General features: G+C 38.6%; 1 protein-coding gene across 2 annotated transcripts in view; it reads left to right on the forward strand.

Moving 5' to 3' along the window:
• The window catches only part of inpp4b (inositol polyphosphate-4-phosphatase type II B), a gene marked incomplete in the record, with an annotated part of 112,008 nt that extends 92,540 nt beyond the window's left edge, over positions 1–19,468 (forward strand). The window contains 3 exon segments of one of the 2 annotated variants that reach the window (XM_036137555.1): positions 399–511; positions 2,896–3,050; positions 18,586–19,468. In XM_036137555.1, the coding sequence (XP_035993448.1) occupies positions 399–511; positions 2,896–3,050; positions 18,586–18,718 (401 nt within the window). 2 annotated transcript variants of the gene reach the window in all.
• Positions 19,469–23,298: the final 3,830 nt, after the last annotated feature.

Below are 23,298 nucleotides of genomic sequence, written 5' to 3' on the forward strand. Positions count from 1 at the left end.
GGGGTCTTGTGATCAAACAACATATAAAAAATTATATATATAAGTAAGTAATTAAGTATTCTTGCAAGAGACAGAAAACAGTTGGCATAAATGTTTAGACATTGCATGGTGGCAGAAAACAGACTTATATGTTGCACAACTGCATAGTGAATTAAAAGCCCATTGTCTTTATTCCTGGCTTTAATTGACTTCTAGACAAAGTTCACTCACTTTAATCATCATTAATTGGGTGAAAGGTCTCTCTAACTTTATCTGTAAGGGCTCAGAATGTTCGGGAAGCGCTGCTCTGAAGTGAATAAAACCTATGATGTGAATCGGATGTCAGCATTTCTGTCACGCATCCAGTCGCCCCGAGCCTTCACAATTTTCACAGTGTTTTTTTGTTTTGTTACAAACAGGTCTACCATGTTTTCAGACACAGGCTGACATTAAGGAATTACTTGAAACGCTGGGCCAGAATGTAGTTACAAAGAAGAGGAAGAATGTGGAAATACTGTGGATTGCTGGAACTGTGAGTTTCAAACTTTTTCTCTTAACAAAGGGAAGTTTTCTCTGAACCATCTACTATTTCTGTATCTTCCCATGCTCCACTTGATGCAATCCCTGTTTTGCTTTTAAAAGGACTCTGAGCCAAAGATAATCAGCAGTGTAAGCAAGATTGATTTACTTTTGAAGACAGCACTGTATGGATTCTGACTTTCATGCTAAAACCATATTCAGTTTGCCTTAATGGACTGTTAAGTGTGTCCTCGCAGTGTGTATGATGCATTCAAGTCATTGGCGTTATTTTGTGTGAAAGTGCTCTCTGTCAGTGAGAAGCACAGGCTGCAGCCTGCAGTGATCGCTCCATTAGCAGCGTTACGTCCTAATCTCTCATCAATCTCACGCTGTCAGCGCGTTTCACAAAAACTCCTTTGACTTCTTGATCATCGGTTGGTTTCATCCTCTCAAATATTTCTGATCAGGTTCAGTCTTCAAGGTTGCTGAGGCATACTTTAAAAGCGAGTTCAACAAAAGTCATCTGAAGAAGAAAGGGCTCTATTTTGTAATTGCAGGGTTTAATGTATCCAGACGTAAAATACACCTTGTTGCTTCCATTGAAATAAAGGGAGGAAAGTTGCTGCTTATCACTGATTAGCTGATTATTTTCCAAACTGACTGGCTTTATTAAAGCAGGGGTTATGGCAGTTTGCTGGTCTAGGGCCCAGGGACCGGCGATATGGACTTAAAATTTTATCACAATATTTTGTGGAATTTATTTTGATGAAAATAAAAGTTTATTTACAGCTTTTTCTTTGCAGTCTTTTTTGGCAACTTTTTGGCTGTGAGTGCAGCCATAAAGACCCCAGAAAAAAAGAAAAGAAGTAGAATTTCTTTTTCTATCACTAAACAGCACACAGAGAAAGCTTTTAATCCTATTTTTTAATTCACTGCTATTTATTGATGCTGTCATGGAACCGACCGTGTTTACTTTGGTGTCTTTAAATCATTTTCAGCTTTTATAACCTAAAGTAGTAAAACAACAACTGAAAAAAATATCACACCAGGTCTGTAACATGTTTAGGTATAGAAGAGAGGATGGAGGACCCAGATAGTGCAGAATCAGAACACCTTTGAGTATAGAAACACTTCTGCTGCTTCTAAAGATGTCAACCTCCAACTTGCACAGAAAAACATTTAAAATATCAGAAATACTGTTTCCCCAAAGAAACCAGTTGACTGACATGAAGATGGAATCTGATCTGTGGTTCTAATTTTACCACCTTTAAAACCCATCAGGAAATCACAGACACCGTATCCTTCCGGCTTCAATATATGGGGGCCATCAGGCTCACTATCAACGCACATTTCACGGTTGATGATGATCTGGGTCTGCTAAAGTACACCTGCTATGGATAAAAAAGGCCATTTGTGAAGGCGTAATTGATACTATATGAGTCGTGCGACATGGAGACTCATTCTGTGTGTATTACAAAATAAAACATCAATAAGATGAGAGCTTGAAAGTGGCCTTTTCTCAAGTTCAGACATATCAATGGCTTAAAACCTTGGGTAAACAATAAGATAAAATAAAACAAGGAATTCTCGGTTTGACGGTACTGAGCCGAAGTGGGAAATATTAGTGTTGAAGAGGAAAAAAAAAAAAGATTTTCTTGCTTAATCTCAAAATAAGATAATTAAAACTGAACTAATGGAACACAATGATGAGCATCTATTGGTAACACAAGGTTTCTACAATATTAACACTTGATATGTTGTTTTTTTGTCTCTTTTTATCTTTCTCATTGGTTTACCTTTTCGGAGGGATTAAGCTGACGCTTCAAAGAATTTGCCACTTTTGCACTAAAATTCATTGTTGTCTAGAAGCCATACAATAGTTTGAAATATATGATATAATTACTATTTTAAAAAACACAGAAAAGCAACAATTTACTGTTTCTGAAATAAAATAACACTGTCAAAGCTGCTGTAATAATGTATGATAGTTGTCTCAAATCTGGATTATTAAGGACCAAAATATTTCCAAAAATCCAGAGTTTTTTTTTAAAAGTAAGAAAATATTAAAAGCGCAGTGGCCTTATCCAGGCAGCTGACTGGCAGGGCGCAGCAAAACACAGTGGTCATTACTCCATTGAGCACTTTCTGTTGTGTCTCGTTTAAAGGTCTTTAAACAAAAGGCTTAATTTGACAGGAACGTTTCATTCATTGCTTAAAAAAACAAGTCCACACAACGTCATATTCTACAGATTAGTCTAACGCGGCACAACGTGTTGCAACATCGACAAAATCAACATAGAAACAAGGAGTTTCCTTCCTCGATGAGTCGTTTTTACACGAAAAGTGATTTTTCTTTTGCTTGATGATGGATGTAATTTTGCCTGCACCTCTCTACAGATTTGCCGAAGGTTGAACGGAATCCGGTTTACCAGCTGTAAAAGTGCCAAAGACCGAACATCCATGTCTGTCACCTTAGAGCAGTGCGCCCTCCTGAGGGATGAGCACCAGCTCAGCAAGGACTTCTTCGTGCGAGCTCTGGACTGCATGCGAAGGTGAGACTCGAGTAAAAGACTTCAGCGAGTGCAAGGTATTACCAGAGCTGGTTCCTGAGCTGGTTCCAGGCACGGCACCGAATGGCGGTCATGCCGGCCGCTTTGGGTGTGAGAGACTGCAGGAAATCACATGTCTCCAAACATCAGAACTTCAAGAGCGCAATTATCAGTTAAAATGGTCTTCATATGTACTTCTGGCATTCAACAGGCCAGAAGACATTCTCTGGGCAAACAGTGCTGTGGAAAAGCTTTAAACAACCAGCAGATTTTTAAACCTTTGATTCAGACTCTCCTGTAAAATATGGTCCACAAGAACGTGCCTCCACCCCTCAGATATTTCTACAGTTTTGCATTAGATGATTAACAAAATCAAACTGTACGAGAAATATTATCTACGTAAATACAAAAAGCGGATTATTTATTTATTAAATCATGAATCAACTAATTTCTTGGTTCAGTTTTTTTCTAATCACGCCCAGCCATGATTACTGTCTGAAATGCAGAATCAAGAAATCACCCAAGTAGAACCTGTCTCACAGCATGAAGTAGGTTAAAAGAACAGAAAAAGAAACATATCTGAACCTGATCTAAAATAATTAAAACAGGTAAGAAAGTCATACACATCAGTTTGAAAAGGGTTACAAAGCCATTTCTAAGTCTTTGGGACTGCAGTGAGAACCATTCTCCACTAAAGGAGAACATGTGGAACAGCGGGGAACCTTCCCAGGAGTGGCTGACCTACCAACATTACCCTGAAAGTGCTTTGAAAACTCATCCAGGAGATCAAGGAAGAAACAAAATCAATAAACCAAAGCCCTGCAGGCTCAGGGTTAGAGTTCAAGAAAGAAACTGGGCAAAAATGGCCTCCATGAGAGACTTCCAAAAACAAAACACTGCTGACCAAAAAACTGGAAGGTATCTTAAAACTAACAGCATTTATCAAAAGATAATAAATAAATAATGACAGTCAGAAGGGAAGGTGGAGACATGGTGATTGCTGGTAGAGGACTCGCTGCCGGTCGTCTCAACTGCTTCATGGGGGCAGCTGTTAGGTTTCAGAGGGGAATTACATTTTGAGAAAAAAGGCACGTTAGTTTAAAAAGCTTTTTCCCCAGAATAGAACAGAATGCAAATATAATTTTTATGTCCTAAAGTAGGGAAATTCAGGTCTACCAGCAGCAAGTAAAATGCAATACAGATATACACAAAAGTAAAAAAACTATAAAACATAAAAATAAGAATATCAGAGTGAACAATGAGGGCTGCTTTACAAAATAAGTAAACATATTGTACAGTTATTAAAAATAGAATAATCTAATTAAAGAGTAGGTTGATAAAAAAAAAAATATATATATATATATATATATATATATATATATATATATATATATATATATATATATATATATATATATATATATATATATATATATATATATATTTATATGACTTCTGCTGCTATTACACCTGAATATATGTCAATACACATGTATATCGGTCACCGTGAATGTACATAAAACATCCTCTGCCTTATTTCTATTTTGTATTTTTATTTTTTATTTCTTATTTACTACTTTTTGATCCACTGTACAAACGAGGACACACTGTATATACCTGATGCACCGTGTCCTACTTTGGCGCCTTCTTCTGATTAATGATCACTGAGCCGATGTGACATGTGAAGTTCTCCAATGTGAGATCAATAAAGCTTATCTTATCTTATTTATGTATAAAACAACAACAGACTATTTAGAAGAGTAAAACATCTGCAAAAACAGCAGAATTTCTGTAATATTTTTTCTGATATCAATAATTATTTGATCATCTAAAACATTTAAATGTGACAAATAAGCAAAACCAGAAGATCTGTGTAAGGAGGAAATATTTTTTAATGTCTCTGCTTAAAAGCAGGCAAATACCTAGAACAACTTTTAGAACAAGTGATGATTGAAAGCTTTTGCACAGTACTGTAACGGTTAAAACATGCAAGACAAGATCTGCAACTTTTCAAATTACTTCTCAAACGAATCTGAAAGTCTCAGCCCTGCAAGCTAAAATTGTCGCCTGGTTGGAAGTGAAATCCAATAAACCTGAAGTGCAAATATTGCCAGCATCTGTCCATAAAGTAATACCCTGCACCCACATCATCTATCAAGAATATGTTGTCTGCACCTCCACCTACGAACCCATCACCATGAGACGTGCTTCCTCCACCATCAGCACCATCCTTCACACATTCAAAGCCAACCATGACTCCTCCTGTCAGTTCCTGCAGGGACTCTGCTGCCGTCGCCATATCTGTATGCCAGCAGGGTAAACATCCGCATCTGCTCAAATCTGATAAGATTGAGCACAATTTGAGAGAAATCTGTGGAGTGCACCAAGCACCTGTGATATACACGTGGACCAGCCTGCTGATTGCAGGCTGGTGACCTGACAAGAGATTTTAAGAGTTAAGAAAATGACAGAATCCAGTCAGTGGAGTCCACAGAAATTGGGCTTTGACCTGTAAACACATGTAAAGCAGCCCATTGGTGAAATGTTTTTTAGTTGTGATGGTGTCAGCCTAAAGTTAGTCAAAACAACTTGAGAAACTCAGTAGTGAAAAACGCAGGAAACATATTTATATATTTATATATTTACGCTTATTAAAAAGATGTAAGAAAGAAATTGAGAGACATTTGAGAAAAATTCCCGGATTTGAGCCAATTACAGAAAAGAGACGTGTTCACACACCATTATTTATGCCCACAGCAGGGTAAATGGGTCTATAGCGATTTTCCCTCAAATTCTGGGACTTATCAGTTTGTAAACTTTGCTAAGTGCTGAACATTAGCAAAGAACGTTAAACATTTGCAAGGTCACGCTACACGGGACGTTTTTTGTTAACACCCAGTGCTCTTGATCTCATTAGGATTATTTGCAACAAGAGGTGAGGTTGTTCAGAATTTCTTTACGCAGTTATGTGTAGTTATGTGTAGGCCTACCTCTTAAGTCAATTTCATATTCCAAGGCACGTTTTGCCCAAACCTTTAATCACATTTAAGGAGGACAACCTGGTGTTCCAAAGTCATGGGTTTTTGGACTCCAGGACCTCCAGGAATGTGGCTCTAGTGTGCAGCGCTTTAAGTGGTCAGTATGACTGGAAACGCGCCATATAAGTTCAGTCCATTTACCATTTTGCTACAGGAGGGGTAATGAGGGAAAAACGCGTCTGCCTTGGATCAGATGCAATAACTCCGCTGCACGTGTTTGAAGAAGCAGGTGACAGCCCTTTACGGCTACGATTCTGCGCTGTTATGGCACTGGACCGTTGGCTTTTTGGGCAACAGGTTGTGTCTCCATCATTCAATTATCCAAGTCACAATATCTTTAGGGGAGGCAGGCTACCAGAACCATGAAGTGTTAATGACAATTATTACAAACTCCCAGAGTTACAGCTGCAATAATGCATATGCTAATATTCTGTAACAGTTTCATAATTCATGTGAGTTTTATTACATATAAGACCCGTAATTAATACAGAGATTGAGTAGACCAGAAATCAGTGTCAGTGTCAGCATCTAGTTTGTAAATCTTTTTTGTCAAAAGTTTAACCTGTGGTGAATATGGATAATCTTTGTAAAACTCAATGCATATTCATCCTCATCTATTAAAAACTAGTGAGGATTTTGCAGAGAAATGATTGAAGAACATCGTCCATTTGTGATTTATGAAACCCTGCATTTACTGGCCAGTCCCAGTATATTTAAAATTGGATGCTAATGAACACGGCAGCTGAAAACTGTCGTCATTTAAGGAGCGCACACTTCTTTAATCTTAAATCAGCTGCATTGCTCAGAAAATGTGTGACCTATGTAGAAGAACAAAGAGACAACATCAATGCAGTGAATTATCATTAAAAGTGTAAAAAAAAGAAAAACTGAAATAACAAGCGCAATATTGTGCAGAACAATAAAATGATGTGACACAATTTCTCTGACATGTAGCAGAGTTCCTCCAGCCGATCAAAAGCAGACCCGTCTCTCCTTTTGTAACCTTTTACACGCCTCCACCGTGCTCCAGGTTAAAAACAAATGTGCACATCCTCAGGCTGCTGGTGAAAAACTCGAAGTCTTAACAACCCCGGCAGATCCAGATTATGTCTTAACTCCATAACGTTGTACCTGGAAAAACAAAATCAACTCAATATCCTCCGAGCACTCGGCATACCGTTATCTGATTATTCTAGAAAACCCCACCTCCCATCAGTAAGACAGTTTGTACATCTTTACGTACTGATTGTCACAATGTTGTTGTATTTTAATGGTTTAATAGTCAGAAATTAGTTGTACACAGTCCAGATTCCTACAGTGACATTGTTTTAAGTACGTCGATCCTCCTGGTTAATCCTGAGCTCAGTCGCCACTATTAAAAAATCGTCTCTGGTTCTCTTTTCTAGTATAATTTTTTCCATCATAAAACAGACTAAGATTCAGTTTTGAAATGCTCCTTTTGATATTTCAACACTAAAGAATAGCAACAACAGTATTTGGATGTCTCCAAACCTGCAGGTTTGAATCCAACTGGAGGTTGCTCAAGTGCGAGCCTCCAGAACCGAAAAAGACTCCTTGGTAGGTTTCAAAACGATTTCAAACAGCTGGAGCAAACAGCTGTTTGCTCCAGCTGTGAAAAGCAAAATCTGTCGAGCTCTATTTGGCATTAAGACATCGATTCTTATTGCCACATTGCTAGACAGGACACTGGGGGAAAAAAAAGAAAAAAAAAAACGTTTTCAGAAAGAACTGTGCGAAAGTCCGGTTGCCTCCGATTTAAGCCTGTTAGCTGTTGCGATGACCCGGATAACTGAGAATTTTCACAGGAAAATCCAAGATTAATTAACCAGATATAAAGCCTGGTATTTTCTGGCAACTTGCCAACAGCTGTAGCCACATGTCTGAACCCCCAGTCTAGACATAAGGATGCTGTCTGCCCCAAACTGCTTTTGTCACGCCAATATTTTTTCTCACTTTTCTGAGACTTGAAAACAGCCAACAGGGGGATAAAGAAAAACAGTTTTTGGAAGTGTGTTTCTAAGATCATCAAATATTATTCTGAACTGTAAATATGTGAGCACGAGAGTTTGGTACTTTTTGTGGGCCTTACCTTACACAGTCATGCAGTAAAAGTTGTGTCCAGAATCTGTGCCTTTATATAAACTTTAACAAACCATAATTTGCTTCAGCCAGAGCTGAAAAAGTAGCCCAGCACTAACATCTGCACCCAGTTAGGGGGATCTTTATACTTGAATAAAATGTCTTTTCTTGACTGATTTTATTCAACATCTTAGACACAAAGTGGCTCATTTCCTTTCCGCCAGTGCTGCATGATTTCAGGAGTACTTTGAACTGAAGACACAATAAACAAGTGTCTGAACTAACAAGCAAGAAGCTTGATCCTTGAATTTTAATTTGTTTGGCTTCAGCGATGTTTGAGTGGAAAATGTTAGCTTTTACTTTCAGGTCACGGGTGCATAACAACAGAGCAGATGGATAATTAAGATAAGTGAGGTTCCCTAACACTCCAAAATGGTAATTACGTTTGAATCAATTAAGGTTTGTAACTGCTTGAACTAATTATTTGTTCAGTGTTTAGTGCATTACTGGCTAAAAACAATCAAGTGTTCTGGTGTAATGTGATCTCTCCTTCGGGTGCCTATGAGAAGCGGACTGTCAGAGGACTGACCAAGCCTGTCAGATTAACTTTAAGCCAGTCGCAATTATCCAAGTGGGGGGGGGGGAGAGTCTCGAGATCTTCCATAGAAGGAATATTCTTTATTTTTTAATATGAAGGCAAGATGAAAAGAAGAGGTTTCAGCAAATAAATAATTTTTTGTCCAACATGGATGTGCGGTCCAGTACCAAGAATTGTAGCGTGGGGCTTAATAAACGAGGACAGACCACCAAGCTGAACTCAAAACCTTCAGATCAAATTGGGATGAGCAAAGAGAAAAGCTTCTATTTTATCACCAGTTACCAGTGGTGCACAAATCCGGTCCTCAAGGTCTGGTGTCCTGAAACTTTTAGATGTGTTTCTGCTTCAACCACACCTGAGTCAAATAACTAGTCATCAGCAGGACTCTGGATAATTTGATTGCAGACCGAGGAGATAATTCAGCCATTTGATTCAGGTGTGTTGGACCAGGGACACAGCTAAAAGTTCCAGGACACTGGACCTCAAGTCTTCTCTAACCCCCAGTGGGTCGAGGCAGATGAGCGTTCACACTGAGCCTGGTTCTGGTTCTGCTGGAGGTTTTCCTCCCTGTTAAAGGGGAGTTTTCCTCTCCACTGTCGCTTCATGCATGCTCAGTATGAGGGATTGCTGCAAAGCCATCAACAATGCAGACGACTGTCCACTGTGACTCTACGCTCTTTCAGGAGGAGTGAATGCTGCTTGGAGAGACTTGATGCAACCTGCTGGGTTTCCTTAGAGAGGAAACTTTTTGACCAACCTGGAGGATCTGATGGAGGCTGACTTTGGAAAGAGCCTTGAGATGACATGTATCATAAATTGCTATATAAATACAGTTTAATTTAATTGACCAGAATTGAGGACCACTGTTCTAGGCCATCTGATTCCTAATGTCCTCAAGGCATTTGACAACATTATCTAGTCTAGATTTGGGATTGAGTGGGAGGTACAGTTGAGAACTTTCAATGTAAACATGGAAAGAGATATGTTTAGGAATTACTTCACACAGGGTAAAGGTGTACAAAGTAAACAGAATGGGACCCAAGATTAAAAACTGACAGCTCTGGCACTTCCTGTAAACCATGTCTATATTTTTGGACCAGTCCAGTTTATTGTCCAAGTACACCTCAAGGTACTTTTCCCACTCAACCATGTCTGCACTGACCCTTAGGATGTTAACAGGGCTAACTGGAACCCTTGTCCTCTTCAGGTTAGCCAATGTCTTACCAACGACTGCAAAATACGTTGCCAGTCATCATGACTGCAGCATCAAGTTGAACATGTCCCTACAAGGACTAAAGCGAGGATAAGGAAGAAAAAGACATACCATAATTGGGCCTTTAAGGCATCCACAGTTTCAAAAAGGACAAGGAGAACTCTTTGTAATGTGTATATTTTTGACAGAGAAATGAGAGTCATAAATCATTTAAATTATACAGAAAAACCAACATTCTACGGAGCAGGTGGCCTCAGGTAATGTCTTCCTAGAACCTACAGTACAGCTTGAATCGTCTTTACAGGCGGTTCTACGACGGCTCGCCTCAAGAGACACAACTAACACAACCCACATGTTGTAATGTGACAACTACCCAAATACATAGACAACAAAGGGTTGGGTCTGTAAGTTATTTGACCTGAACCGCCTTGTCAGTGACCTTAGCGGCTGTATCAGCGTGACCCAGTGATAGGTTTGATGCTATTAGTCCACAGTCAGACCTGAACAACCTGTTGAATGAGAGTTAAAAGTAGAAGCAAGAGAATTTATGCTTTACTCATACGGGTAGCCTCATTAGCTATGTTTACATGCACAGCATTTCACCATTGGATTGAAATGTATTCGGATTAAAAAACATTGATCCGATTGTACCGTTTATATGGCCACACAATCAATTAATCAAAATGTGCGTTCATATGCACCTGGCTTTATTCAGAAGAGAACCTCTCTGACATGTGCAGTTATTAAATTCCCACCCCTCCCCAAAAAAAACAGAAGAACTTCTGTCAACAACAAAAGTAGCAAACAAAGCAGTTTTATGCAAGTTCATTTGTCTTCCGAGTGCTCGGCATGGACTTGCATGAGGTTCTAATTACAGTTGAAACGTTAATTAATAACAATTTTTAACTCTTTTATTTTTTTCGAACAGAAAGGTTGTATCAGGAGCCCCGCCAGTTTTGATTCTCGACATATTTCCGCCACTCAACAACGTGGACGTACGTCACGTTTATGTCGGACGCACAAGCGCACTCGGGTCAGTTTGCCACATTCGGAATAACTTGATCCTGACCAGCGTTTATATGCACATTGATTGGATTATCAATCGGCATAAACCACCTGTCTCATTCGGAATATAATTTCATTCCCTTTCAGCTTAATCCGATCACAATATTCCGATTGGCTTGTTTACATGGGGCATTTTTATTCCGATCGGCCTTTTATTCCTATTACTTTTGTCCGAGTAACTGTAGCTAATAAGACACATTAAGACAAGGGAGACCTGTTAGGACCGGTGTAAAGAAAGAATGTTCTATTTTTGCAATTAGGATCGTCATCTCCTGCATGACTGAGAATCCACAATAGCTGAAAAACATCTCTCTCCAGATCTTTTGAGATGAAAAGAACAAAGAATTTGTATAACCAAAGCATTGATCATTATTCAAGCCACGTTATTTTTAGTATGAACGGTCACACCTTGCAGGGCTGGCATGCTCAGCATTATCAAATTAGTAAATCATTTATAGACTTGCCTGCAAACATAACGCATTGTGACGTCAAACACCCACATGAACACCCACAAAAACATCTGATTATAGCCTGTAGAAAGTTGTGTTTTTTTTTAGTTTTAGTTTTTTATGACAGAATTAGTTTGATTGGTTTAGCAAAGGAAAGAGGACTGCGTTTGAATCAGACAGGATGGACCGGTTCGTTGTGGCTTGCAGGTGTGTTTGTTCAGAGGAGGTGACTTATATAGTATAAGTATTTATGAAGCCAGGTACAACAGCTCAGTTTTAAAGGACATAAAGTTTTGCGTCACTGCATCAGCTAATTATAAGTTTATTAGAACGATTTATTGTGACTTTCAAAAGTCTTCAAACCATTCATGTCAATACGACAAATTTCAATGCAGGTGTTTTAGGTTTTATGAGATAAACCGACTAATTGTATGGATTATTGTGGAGTAGAAGTAAAGCGATACATAGTTTTCACTTTTTTATTTATTTATTTATTAATTAATTTTTAATTTTTGTTTTGCAAACAGATATCCAAAAGGTTTGGTGTGATTTTGTATTCACTCCCTTATACTCAATTCCATTAAATTTTAATTATATAGCGCCAATTCACAACACATCATCTCAAGGCTCTTTACAAAGTCAGCTTCCATCAGATCCTCCAGGTTGGTGAGAAAGTTTCCTCTCTAAGGAAACCCAGCAGGTTGCATCAAGTCTCTCCAAGCAGCATTCACTCCTCCTGAAAGAGCGTAGAGCCACAGCGGACAGTCGTCTGCATTGTTGATGGCTTTGCAGCAATCCCTCATACTGAGCATGCATGAAGCGACAGTGGAGAGGAAAACTCCCCTTTAACCGTCAGACCAGGTGTACCTTCTATGAAGAGAAAAAAGAACAAAAAGTTAAAAGTTGAAATAATAACAAGCAATGCACAATTGGAGAACAGTAGGAGAACTCAGCAGAGTGAGAGAAATAGACCCTGATGTCCTCCAGTACCCTAAGCCTATAGCAGCATAACTACAGAGATAGCTGCTATAGGCAGATTTGTCAATAGTTTTTGTCTCACTGAAAGATCTTGGAACAAGCCACAAGTATCTGATCTTAAGCTTCTTCACGGTGTTGATCATGAAAAAGGAAGTTGTTTCAGTCTTTGAAAACACTGTCAGCTCTGCTGGCAGTGGAGCAAACTGAGACATGAATTAACTGAGACTCGACACTAAAGGTCAAAGTCAAAGTAATTCATACAGCACATTTAAGATCAACAGAATGTAAGCAGAGTGCTTTACAGCCTGGTAAATTTTAACAGCAGAACAGTAGTAAATGATCATTGTATACATGCAATATAGACAGAAAGAGGAACTGGGTCTTCCGCAGTATTTGTACTAAATAAGCAGTATAATTTTAATGTAATTTAGTTAATTTAAAGTTTATTTTTATTTAAATCTGCATGCCTCCTACATCCATCCCCCAGTCCATTGTGGTGCCGTCCATTCATTACATGGTCACAGTTCAGGTCTTGTTGGGCATGTTTCTCACATCAGCTCCATCTGACACAAAATGCTTCTGTCTTGCTGCGTTTTTCTACCATCAGTCTGCACTAATAGCTCTCTGTCTGAGCGGACATTCTGGCTGCTGCTCTCCACCAACCAATCAGGGCCAGATCGTCCGCTGAGACAGCAACAGTTCTGCACTCACACAGCAGCGTTTTGATCTGTCTGTCCGTTCTGTTTCCTCTCCGATGGGCGGCTCTGCAGTCGGCTTTCCCAGGGAGACATTGGGCACTGGGAGGACCCTGAGGCTGGTGCCGTGACGGAAAACAAACCAGCATCGCGACACTTTTATCCAATCGCCCTGCTGCTCGTTAGCTCCCACTTACTGGTTGTGTGGCTCATTTTAAGTCTTGTTTTTCTGCTTGCAAAATATCAATAAAATCCTAACAACATAATCTCTGTGAGCGCCTGTCCCTCTGTGTCTGCTGGATATTTCTGGAGATTTTTTTTTTTTTTCAAGAACTGCTGTTTTTGTGAAAGGATAATTAGGATAGGTGGGTAATGCACTGCGCTGGGCAAACTACATTTAATCACATAGATTTTAGGTAACACAAAATTCCTTACATATTTTTGTTTAGTCAAAGACTCATAAAATGTGTAACATCTTTTCAATGTAAAGTTTTATTTTGTTTTTGTTTTTTGTCAATACCATTGCCAGGTATGACTGAACACATATGACTCTGCTAAAGCTTTAAACCATCTCTAGCTGCAAATCTTTATCTGTTTAAAGTACTGTATAGAAATCATTTTCCGTTCTTTATCAAGGTCTTTCAGATCTTTTCTTTTGGGCTTCAGCTGCATTTTTGTGTATTTTCTTCGTGGAACAGAGGACAGAGTTACGGTCTAAATTATAACCTTCTGGCCGATTTAGGTTTAAATTGTCTGTTTAGGTTCTAAATTTACCAACGTTTCTTCTGACTGGAAGGTATATTAACATTTCTGCGTGGCCCAGTGAAGACCCCGATTTCTTGAACCTGACAGACAATCTGTGGAGGGAGATCAAGATGATTGCAAAGAGCTCTTCCACCCTCAGACGCTGGAAGCTCATCGCTGAAGCTAAATCGGCAAAATACGAGTGAAAGCATCAGAAATTATAAAAAGGATTTGATTGTTATGCCAATAAAGATTTTTCCCATTGTTTAAATAGGATTAAATACTTTTAAATGTGCCATTTTTGAGTAAAATTCTAATACATGACTAGCTGATTTTTACTAAATCAATGCTTATTTGACATAGTTTTATAATCTTGGTTGTTTAATGAAGATAATATTAAATAAAAACTTGCCAGGGACAACAGTAATATGGGGCTTAACTATATAAAAGGTCTACATCTATTAGAATGCCAATGTTTTTGCAATGTACGAAATATCTAATTAAATCAGTCTCTATTTCTGTTGATTTTTCCACCCACAGCTAATGAAAACATTTCAAATTAGATTATTACATCAAAAAAAATTATCACAGATATGTGGGCTTAATGAAAAGTGTTTAGTACCTGCTTAAAGGTTAATTTTAAAATATGCTTTTAATCTGAAAAACAAGCCTTATCAAGTCAAACTGAGTATGGATGTTACGGTAAGGACTGACATGATTAAGTGGAGAACAAAAACAGCGTGAAATTATAACTGATGAATGATAACTGAATAAATAGGAGGGCAGCCAAGAACCTGACTATTTCTGAATAAGCTGCAGGAATGTGCCAAAAATTCTTTTTATTCATCATAATCTTGGATTAAAGAACGGGGTTGAAAGACTGAAGCCTTTTCTTCCAGAGGTATTGTTCAGACCTGACTGAAATCTAAAAAAAAAAAAAAAAACTTCTGGGTGCACGTGTGATGGTCTGATAAAAAAACAAACTTCAGGTTTAAGCCATCCCAAAGGGTAAGTTCGGCTCCAGTTCAGCACAGCACATCACTAAAAGAACGTTATACCAAAGGGGAAATATGGTGGTGGTAGCTTAAGGATCTGGAGTTACTGATCTCTGGATGGAACAAGACCTTCTAGTCAAGGTGGATGAAATCATGAACACACTAAATATTTTTGATGCAATGACTTCTGGTGTGTACGTGTGTGTGTGTGACCGGGCGGTCAGGTACAACATAATAATTTGGTCAAAACAAAACAACTGTGAGAAATTTCCCCCTGTAGGCTCAGCACAGCTGCCCAACATCTGCTCTCTATTCTTAGAATTGTCTTGCATGGTTGGGGTTGGCACTCTGTGCAGGTTTGCACTGAAGCCTTAATTTAAGGAGTTGTCCTTTCACGTTTGCGGTTCCTTTGATCACACACTTATATACGCGTTGTACTACACTCAAGATCAAGATGATGCTTCAAACTGGTTATGGACTATTTCTGACCTCGCATTGAACCTACTGATAACAAATGAGGCACAGGGCCGCTCCCTTTGTTCAGGCACAGGGTATATATTCTTTTACTGTCCAACTCTAATACATTTTGGATTCTGTCTCTGTGATTTATTAATGTCAATTATGTGTCCTCAGTGCCAGAATAAACAAACACTGTTAGGTAAATAATTCCTAACAAACCCCAGGGAATTTAAAGTAATAAATCCTTTGAAAAATAACTATTTTCAATGCTACAAAGCTTTGTAAAATACAGCAAGAAAGACAAATGATTATTACAGTAAATACAATTTATCAAACACTAGTTAAAAACTGGTAAACTGAAAAAAACAAAGGTTAGACTGGAACACTTGTATTTGTGTTTAAGTACATATATTTTAATAAGTGTATATATTTCATAATTAATAATTGCAATATTATTGATTAAGGCAAGAGCTGAACAAACATGGCGGCACAGGAGGATGCAGATGCAGCTGCTCTCACAGATTGAATTTTCTGACAGAATTGAGGATGGCTGCCGTCAAGAGATTCGCTCAGGATATGCGTTGCATTAAATGAGTAGAACAATTTTAAAATGGCTTATCATACTCTCAGGGGTGTGTAGACTTTTTGTATTTGTTCAGGTAAGAGAGGAAGGTGGACAGGTGGAGGACAAAAAAAGCATCAGGTCTTCTGAAACCTTACAGACCGGTCTTTGTGCCATGATGTTTTATTTATCATCTATTAGAAGGTTTACAATATTTAACGATTCGTATGTTCTATTCATATGACATATAGAAAATTCTATTTAAACTAAACATAACATTTTATGGTGGGGGTTTTCCCCAACATTTTCAATCAATCTCTGTGTTAGAGCTCTGTTCCTCTCAGCCTAAAGTCCTCCATTATCGTCTGCCTCTCAAAGAAAGAAACCATCAGCAGTCTAAATGATTATCGTCCGACGGCACGGAGACCCATCCTCACTAACGGAGCGCTTTGAGAAACCTACATTATCGGACCTACATTACCTCCACAAGACCTTCTGGCTATGGCCAACAGGTCCACACAGGACGCCATAACAGCGGTCCTCCACATGGCTCTGAACCTATGGGGGACCTGTGTATGCCTTCTTTTTGTGGACTTTAACTCTGCTTTTAATACAAACCCTACTAATCAGACTGGTGTCAAAACGTTATGATCCGGGAATATCCGACTCAGTCTGTCGCTGGATCAAAGACTGTTTAACAGATCGTTCCCAGAGGGTGAGAGAGTAGGTCCCCTTCGCACACTAGGAGGAAGAAAAAGTGTGTGTTTTTCCAGCTGCGCAGCAGGAATCAGGAAAGTGCTTCAGAGAGCAATCAGTGCAGCCCAGAAGATCAGCATCCTTCCCACTCCCATACTTCATAGTTCTCACTGGCTCAGGAAAGCACAATACATAGTCCAAGACCGGCCCTACCCTTATCATGCACTGTTTGTTCAGTTACCCTGTGGCATGTGCTTCAGGACATTACGGGCCAGATCTAACCGACTAAGGAATAGTTTCTATGCAGGAGCTTTTTTTGAACTGAATGGTGCTTTGTGTGCATCTCTTCCTATTTTGTTGTACTTCATTTTCTGTGCACTCGGGACAAAACTTTGTTGTGGTTGTTGCAATGACATTAAAGATGTTTCAGTTTTTCAGAGACCGGAGCGTAAACTATAAATCGCATATTGTTTGCGCTAAAAGCTGTTGCTTTAGCACCAGGTTTTTCCACTTTTACCATTGCTCAGCTGATAGAATTTGACAGTAGCAGAGGGGTTTTTCAAAGACAGAAACCGTTGAAGGGGGAACACTGAGAGCTCGCTCTGCAGGAGAAGGAAGCACAAACATAGACATGATGCAATTCGACACATGTTCCAGCCCATCCTTTAACATGGCAAGTGACCAACTTAAACAAATAGCATGTCTGGAAGGTTTACTCTGTTTGATTCACTGTTTCCTGGTTTTTAATATAGCTCATTTATTTATCATCAATAAATGCTGATATTTTTTTCTATGCTCAGGGTAAATCCCTGTATTTTTTACAGCTTTTGTACTTCAACTAGCTTGTTTGTCGCTCTAGAATAACTTCTAGTTTGTCTAATAGTTAAGCTAACGGATTTGCGATACATGACTTGACCATCAGTTATTGACTCCTGCGCACTTCAAGACCTACAAGTATTTCATGAGCCTTAACGATTCCAACTATAGTCATTTTCAGCAAAAAAAAAAGCATGTGAGACATTAGACATCATGCGTTTTTCTGTTCTTCTACATTTATTTAACATGTAATGCACATGGCGAGGTAGTAATTTTGAGTCTAACAGATAATTTGGTAATTACAAGTTTGTCCCCATTTATGGGTAAACACAGACCTTTATCTGATTTGTACAAAAATCAACACAGAATTACATCATGGAAAAGGCATTTAGCTACCGCGAAGATAAAAAGTACCCCCCCCCCCCCCCATAGAGTTCTTCTGTTTTCTGTCATACTTAAAAAATTATGAGATCATAAAATAAATTTACATTTCAGACAAAGATAGCCGGAGAAAATCTAATATGCATGTATAGGTATAATTTTGTAAGATAAAAAATGTATTCAAATTAACCTGGTTGGATGTGTAAATTGCCCCTAAACTGCTTAAATGAAAGCGTAAATCTTTGGAGATAACAGGCAATAATAATTTTGGCCCACTTCACCTCTCAGAAAGGCTTTAATTAAGCCACATTGGAGGCGGTGAAGGCGTGAGAGCATTGCCTGAGTTCAGCTTCTGTAGAGCGGCCAGAACTGCCAAAGCAATCCGCTGCCTCAACCCGGGGGATTAGACACAGTATTTAAAGCTTTATATCAGATATTTTGTCTCAGCCATGACGGGAAAGAGGAGAACACGTTAATAATTTAAAAGATTTTTAACTGCAGTGATATTTTTCCAATATGCAGTAAGTTATGTTGTTCCATTACACAAAATTCAAAAAAAAATCAAAGTTTGTTTGTAATGCGACAAAATGTGGCCATGTATCCAGCGTGAACAGTTTTCAAAAACAAACCTAATTTTAGACGACATTTATCCAGTAAGTTTTGTATCATAATTAAAACCATCACTCATGTTTACTTTTTTTGTCCTTTTTTTTCTTTTTCTCATTTCCACTTCATCATTTCATCATCAGAGAAGGATGTCGGATTGAGAACGTTCAAAAGAATATTAGATGCAGGAAATACGCCTTCAACATGTTGCAGCTGATGGCCTTCCCCAAATGCTACCGACCTCCAGACGGGACCTACGGAAAAGTTGATTCCTGAGGACATGTGGCATGCAGTGTGTAAATAAATACTCTTTTTTTGTTATCCAGCAAATAAATATAAATGCTTATAAATAAGAATGACTAGGTAGAGTGTTTTGTTGTTGAACTTGTATTTATATAAGCAGGGTACAATTATTACCTAGAAAGGAATCTAGATTTGACAAACATGTTGCTTTTAAAGCAAATGCACTTTTAACGTTTATGCTCCATTTCCCACGGCCCTGGTGGCCATTCAGAGCACTATGCCACGTATATCTGTGTCTGTGTGTGTTTGTGTAGATGAAAATTATTTTTTTTACACCATTCACCATTCTGATGCTCAACAATGGCTAGATCTGCATATTTTTTCTATTGTTGTTTTTGTTGTATAAACTCAAGAAAAAATCGCCTCATTTAAAAACAAAGAGTTTGATCATGTTTTATGAAGCTGTTTTATAAAGATTGTTATAATATGGACATGTAGCTTTAAGTATGCATATTTGGCATAGTTATCTGTTTTTTATATAATACATAGATCATAATTTATGCCACTTGTATTATCTATATATATTTTTTTATTCATCTGTTTAAAACGACTTCATTTTAGATGATAGTGACTGTAAACTATATCTGTGTTGTAGCTGGATTACTGTTGGTCATTTTTTACAAATGCAAACTTGTTACAATTTTGTTATTGAGTCAGAATAATATAAACAAGGAAATAAGAATCTTTTTAATCCTTTTAATAAAAAATGCTTTCAACAAGGAAGTGGCAGTGCTCATTGTGGTCCTAGAAACATTTTATTGAAAGGAAACTATAGTTTTTTGCTAACTAACTAGTTAGAGGATTCTATATATATATATATATATATATATATATATATATATATATATATATATATATATATATATATATATATATATATATATATATATTCCTAGAAACACCTTTTTACACTTGGTAAACAGAGTTGCCACTCCTCCACCTTTCCTTTACTGTCTGCTCTCACAAAGACAATTGTAGTTTGGAAGAGTTGGCTCTATCAGAATAGGTGCTTCATTAAATTTGTGTAACAATGTTTCTGTTAAAACTATTACATCAATATTATGCCGCGTATCATCACAGATATTTCACAGGTATCTCCGACAAAAGGCCCAAGCTGATGCTGAAAACTATCATCTCTGATAAGGTTGCTGCTAGGACCCAGTGTGTATCACAGAGAAGTCATCTGAAAGTCCTGAGCACAGGCATGTACCTTGATACGTAGAGGAGGAGGATTGGGGGCTCTGCAGCCTTTGGAAGATGCTGGTTTAGTCACAGAGTTACGGTTATCATAATGGCTATGCATGCCAGTCTTTAAAAACTCTTTCACGTTGTGTGTGAAATCCAGGAAGGGCACATCTGGGCTTTGTGGAGAAAATAGGGGATTTGGGTGTGGTATGGGTCGGTGTCCAAGGGGGGGGAGGGGTTGGGTTCTCTGTGGGAGTTAAAGGGAAGTCTACTTTTTGTCCTTTTAAGATTTGGTGTGAATCCTCCTGTAATTCTTATGTAGTCTCTTTCTGTGTCGTCTTTCTGGCTATCTTTATATGGGCTTGTTCGGACTGTACTGGGATTATCATTTGTTTTGCCACTGGTTGAGCTTTGTTTTGGGACAAAGCTGATGGTGCATGGTTCACAGAATAAAAGATGCTTGAAATCAGCCGTTGGGCACCTGACCTATTTAGAGAGAAACCATCTCTGTTGAACGGATGTTTCCTCTCCCAAAAGATCTGTCAAAAGTTGTCTATGAAGGTTACAGCTGTTTGTTTGCATGTTTTGTTCTGCCATTTGTTTAGCATCAGAACTCTTGAAACAATCTCATCTCCACTATTAATGTTGGAAAAATCACATTGGAAAACAAAAAAGTTTCTTAACAAATAAACACACCATAGTGCCAAAGGCAATATTTCAACATATATGCTTATAGTTGACTTTGGAAGGCTTGAAAACCATGACCTTAAAAATGTATGTATAGTATTCTGTGTGAAATGTTTCTTTATAATTTGTGTTTCACTTGTGAATTAAATTTGTAAAATAAACTAAAGCTTTTCAATAATATTTTTTTATTATTATTTGCAGATGTATGACTATGTGCTGTTTTATGTTATTCTACACAGTCATAAATATCAGTAAATATTGAATGGTTGTGCTTCCAAGAGTACCTATTCCCTGTCCATTAAACTGCAGAGGGAGCATGTAGCAGCAAACACAGCAGACATGAACGATGAGGCAAGGCAAATTTATTTCAGTACAGAGACAATGCAAAGTGCTTTACATGATTAAAATATAGGAAAATAAAACAAAATATAATCAAGTAGGAATAAAATGTAGAAACAAAATCGAACATCAATAAACAGTTGAACTAAAAAAGTTGAACTAATGATGTTTCAGTAGAACAGTTTAACTAGAACAGTCAAAGGCAATCCTAAACAAATGCGTTTTTAATCTTGATTTAAAGGAACTCAGGCTTTCAGCACTTTTACAGTTTTCTGGGAGTTTGTTCCTGATAAGTAGAGCATAGGAACTAAATGCTGCTTCTCCATGTCTGGTTCTGGTTCTGGTTCTGGTTCTGCAGAGCAGGCTGGAGCCAGAAGACCTGAATGGTCTGGAGGGTTGATGCCCTGATAACAAGTCTGTGATGTATTTAGGTGCTAATTCAGGGATTTATAGACTAACAGAAGTATTTTAAAGTCTATTCTCTGAGATCCAGGGAGCCAGTGGAAGGACTTCAGAACCGGGTCCATGTTCTCTACGTTCTTAGTCTTAGTGAGGACTTCAGAACCGGGTCCATGTTCTCTACGTTCTTAGTCTTAGTGAGGACTTCAGAACCGGGTCCATGTTCTCTACGTTCTTAGTCTTAGTGAGGACTTCAGAACCGGGTCCATGTTCTCTACGTTCTTAGTCTTAGTGAGGACTTCAGAACCGGGTCCATGTTCTCTACGTTCTTAGTCTTAGTGAGGACTTCAGAACCGGGTCCATGTTCTCTACGTTCTTAGTCTTAGTGAGGACTTCAGAACCGGGTCCATGTTCTCTACGTTCTTAGTCTTAGTGAGGACTTCAGAACCGGGTCCATGTTCTCTACGTTCTTAGTCTTAGTGAGGACTTCAGAACCGGGTCCATGTTCTCTACGTTCTTAGTCTTAGTGAGGACTTCAGAACCGGGTCCATGTTCTCTACGTTCTTAGTCTTAGTGAGGACTTTAGAACAGGGTCCATGTTCTCTACGTTCTTAGTCTTAGTGAGGACTTCAGAACCGGGTCCATGTTCTCTACGTTCTTAGTCTTAGTGAGGACGCGGGCAGCAGGTTCTGGATCAGCTGCAGCTGTCTGATCTACTTTTTAGGCAGACCTGTAAAAACACCGTTGCACTGATCAGTTCTACTAAAAATAAACGCCTGGATTAGTCTTTCCAGATCCTTTTGAGACATTAGTCCTTTGATCCTGGAAATGTGCATATAGGTAAAGAAAAGATACATTTTCATATTAACTTGGTTTGCAGATACATTTGCAGATAATTTTTTTTAGCATCGGAACAATGATTTTTCCAGATTAGTATTTATTAGTAAATAGTCTATCTCTGTGTTATTTTAAGTATAAATGGATCTGCTCTGTGAAGGCCTCCGAGGTTTGTCAGTGAACACGGGTGAAGAAACGGCACCAAGAAGAACAAGGACAAGACGGGTCAGAGAGAAAGTTCTGGTTCAGTTTCAACTAGGATTAGGCTTTAAAACAACATCTCAAGCTTTGAACATCTCTTAGAGCTCTGCTCAATCCAATATAATCCCTGCATTACTGCAAACAAAGGCTCTTTAAGATTCATCCTGCTTTCACTGGTGAACAAGAAAAGAGGATTCTTGAACTCTTCGGCTTCAGAAAGTCTCTCACACCCAACCTAGAGGGAGCAGCCATAACATTTTCTGGTTGAGAGCCAAAAGCAGAGAGCTTCCTAACCAAGCGATCATGTGCTCTAGGTGTGAGCAAAAAGCAGTGGAGTACCACTCATCCAGCAATTAATGACATAATGACACCTAATATGCAGCAACTAAATTTTGCCTGACCTGCAGTTCCTGGCATGGTTTTCCTGTTGGAAGGCTTCCAGCTGTGAGGTGAGAAGCTGAAGTGAAAGAGTACAAACCTGCCAAGACATGGTCATCCACCCAAACATACAAGCCAGCAAGGCGAGTAATAATCAGAGAAGCACCAAAGAGGCTGCGTGGTAGCTCTGAAGCAGCTGCAGAGATCCACAGCTGAGATGCGGGAATCGTTCATAGCCGTGCACGCCACAAATCTGACCTTTATGAATATGTTGTGAGAGAAAAGTCCTTGTTGAAAGAACGTCAACAGACGTTCAATTTCCAGTTTCCCACAAGTCCTGTAAGTCAAAGAGAAAACCTATAGGTGACAATGTAATAAAAAAAAACTTGGTGTTTTTGATCAAGACATGTCATTTACACCCCATACTAAACAGAGTTTCCTTTTTTCTCCTCTGGAATATCGCCAAAACATTTTGTCCAGGGGGATCCTGAAAAACTAGTCCATGCATTTGTTACTTCAAGGCTGGA

The sequence above is a fragment of the Fundulus heteroclitus genome, chromosome 5 (assembly GCF_011125445.2).
Source record: "Fundulus heteroclitus isolate FHET01 chromosome 5, MU-UCD_Fhet_4.1, whole genome shotgun sequence".
Lineage (NCBI taxonomy): Eukaryota > Metazoa > Chordata > Actinopteri > Cyprinodontiformes > Fundulidae > Fundulus > Fundulus heteroclitus.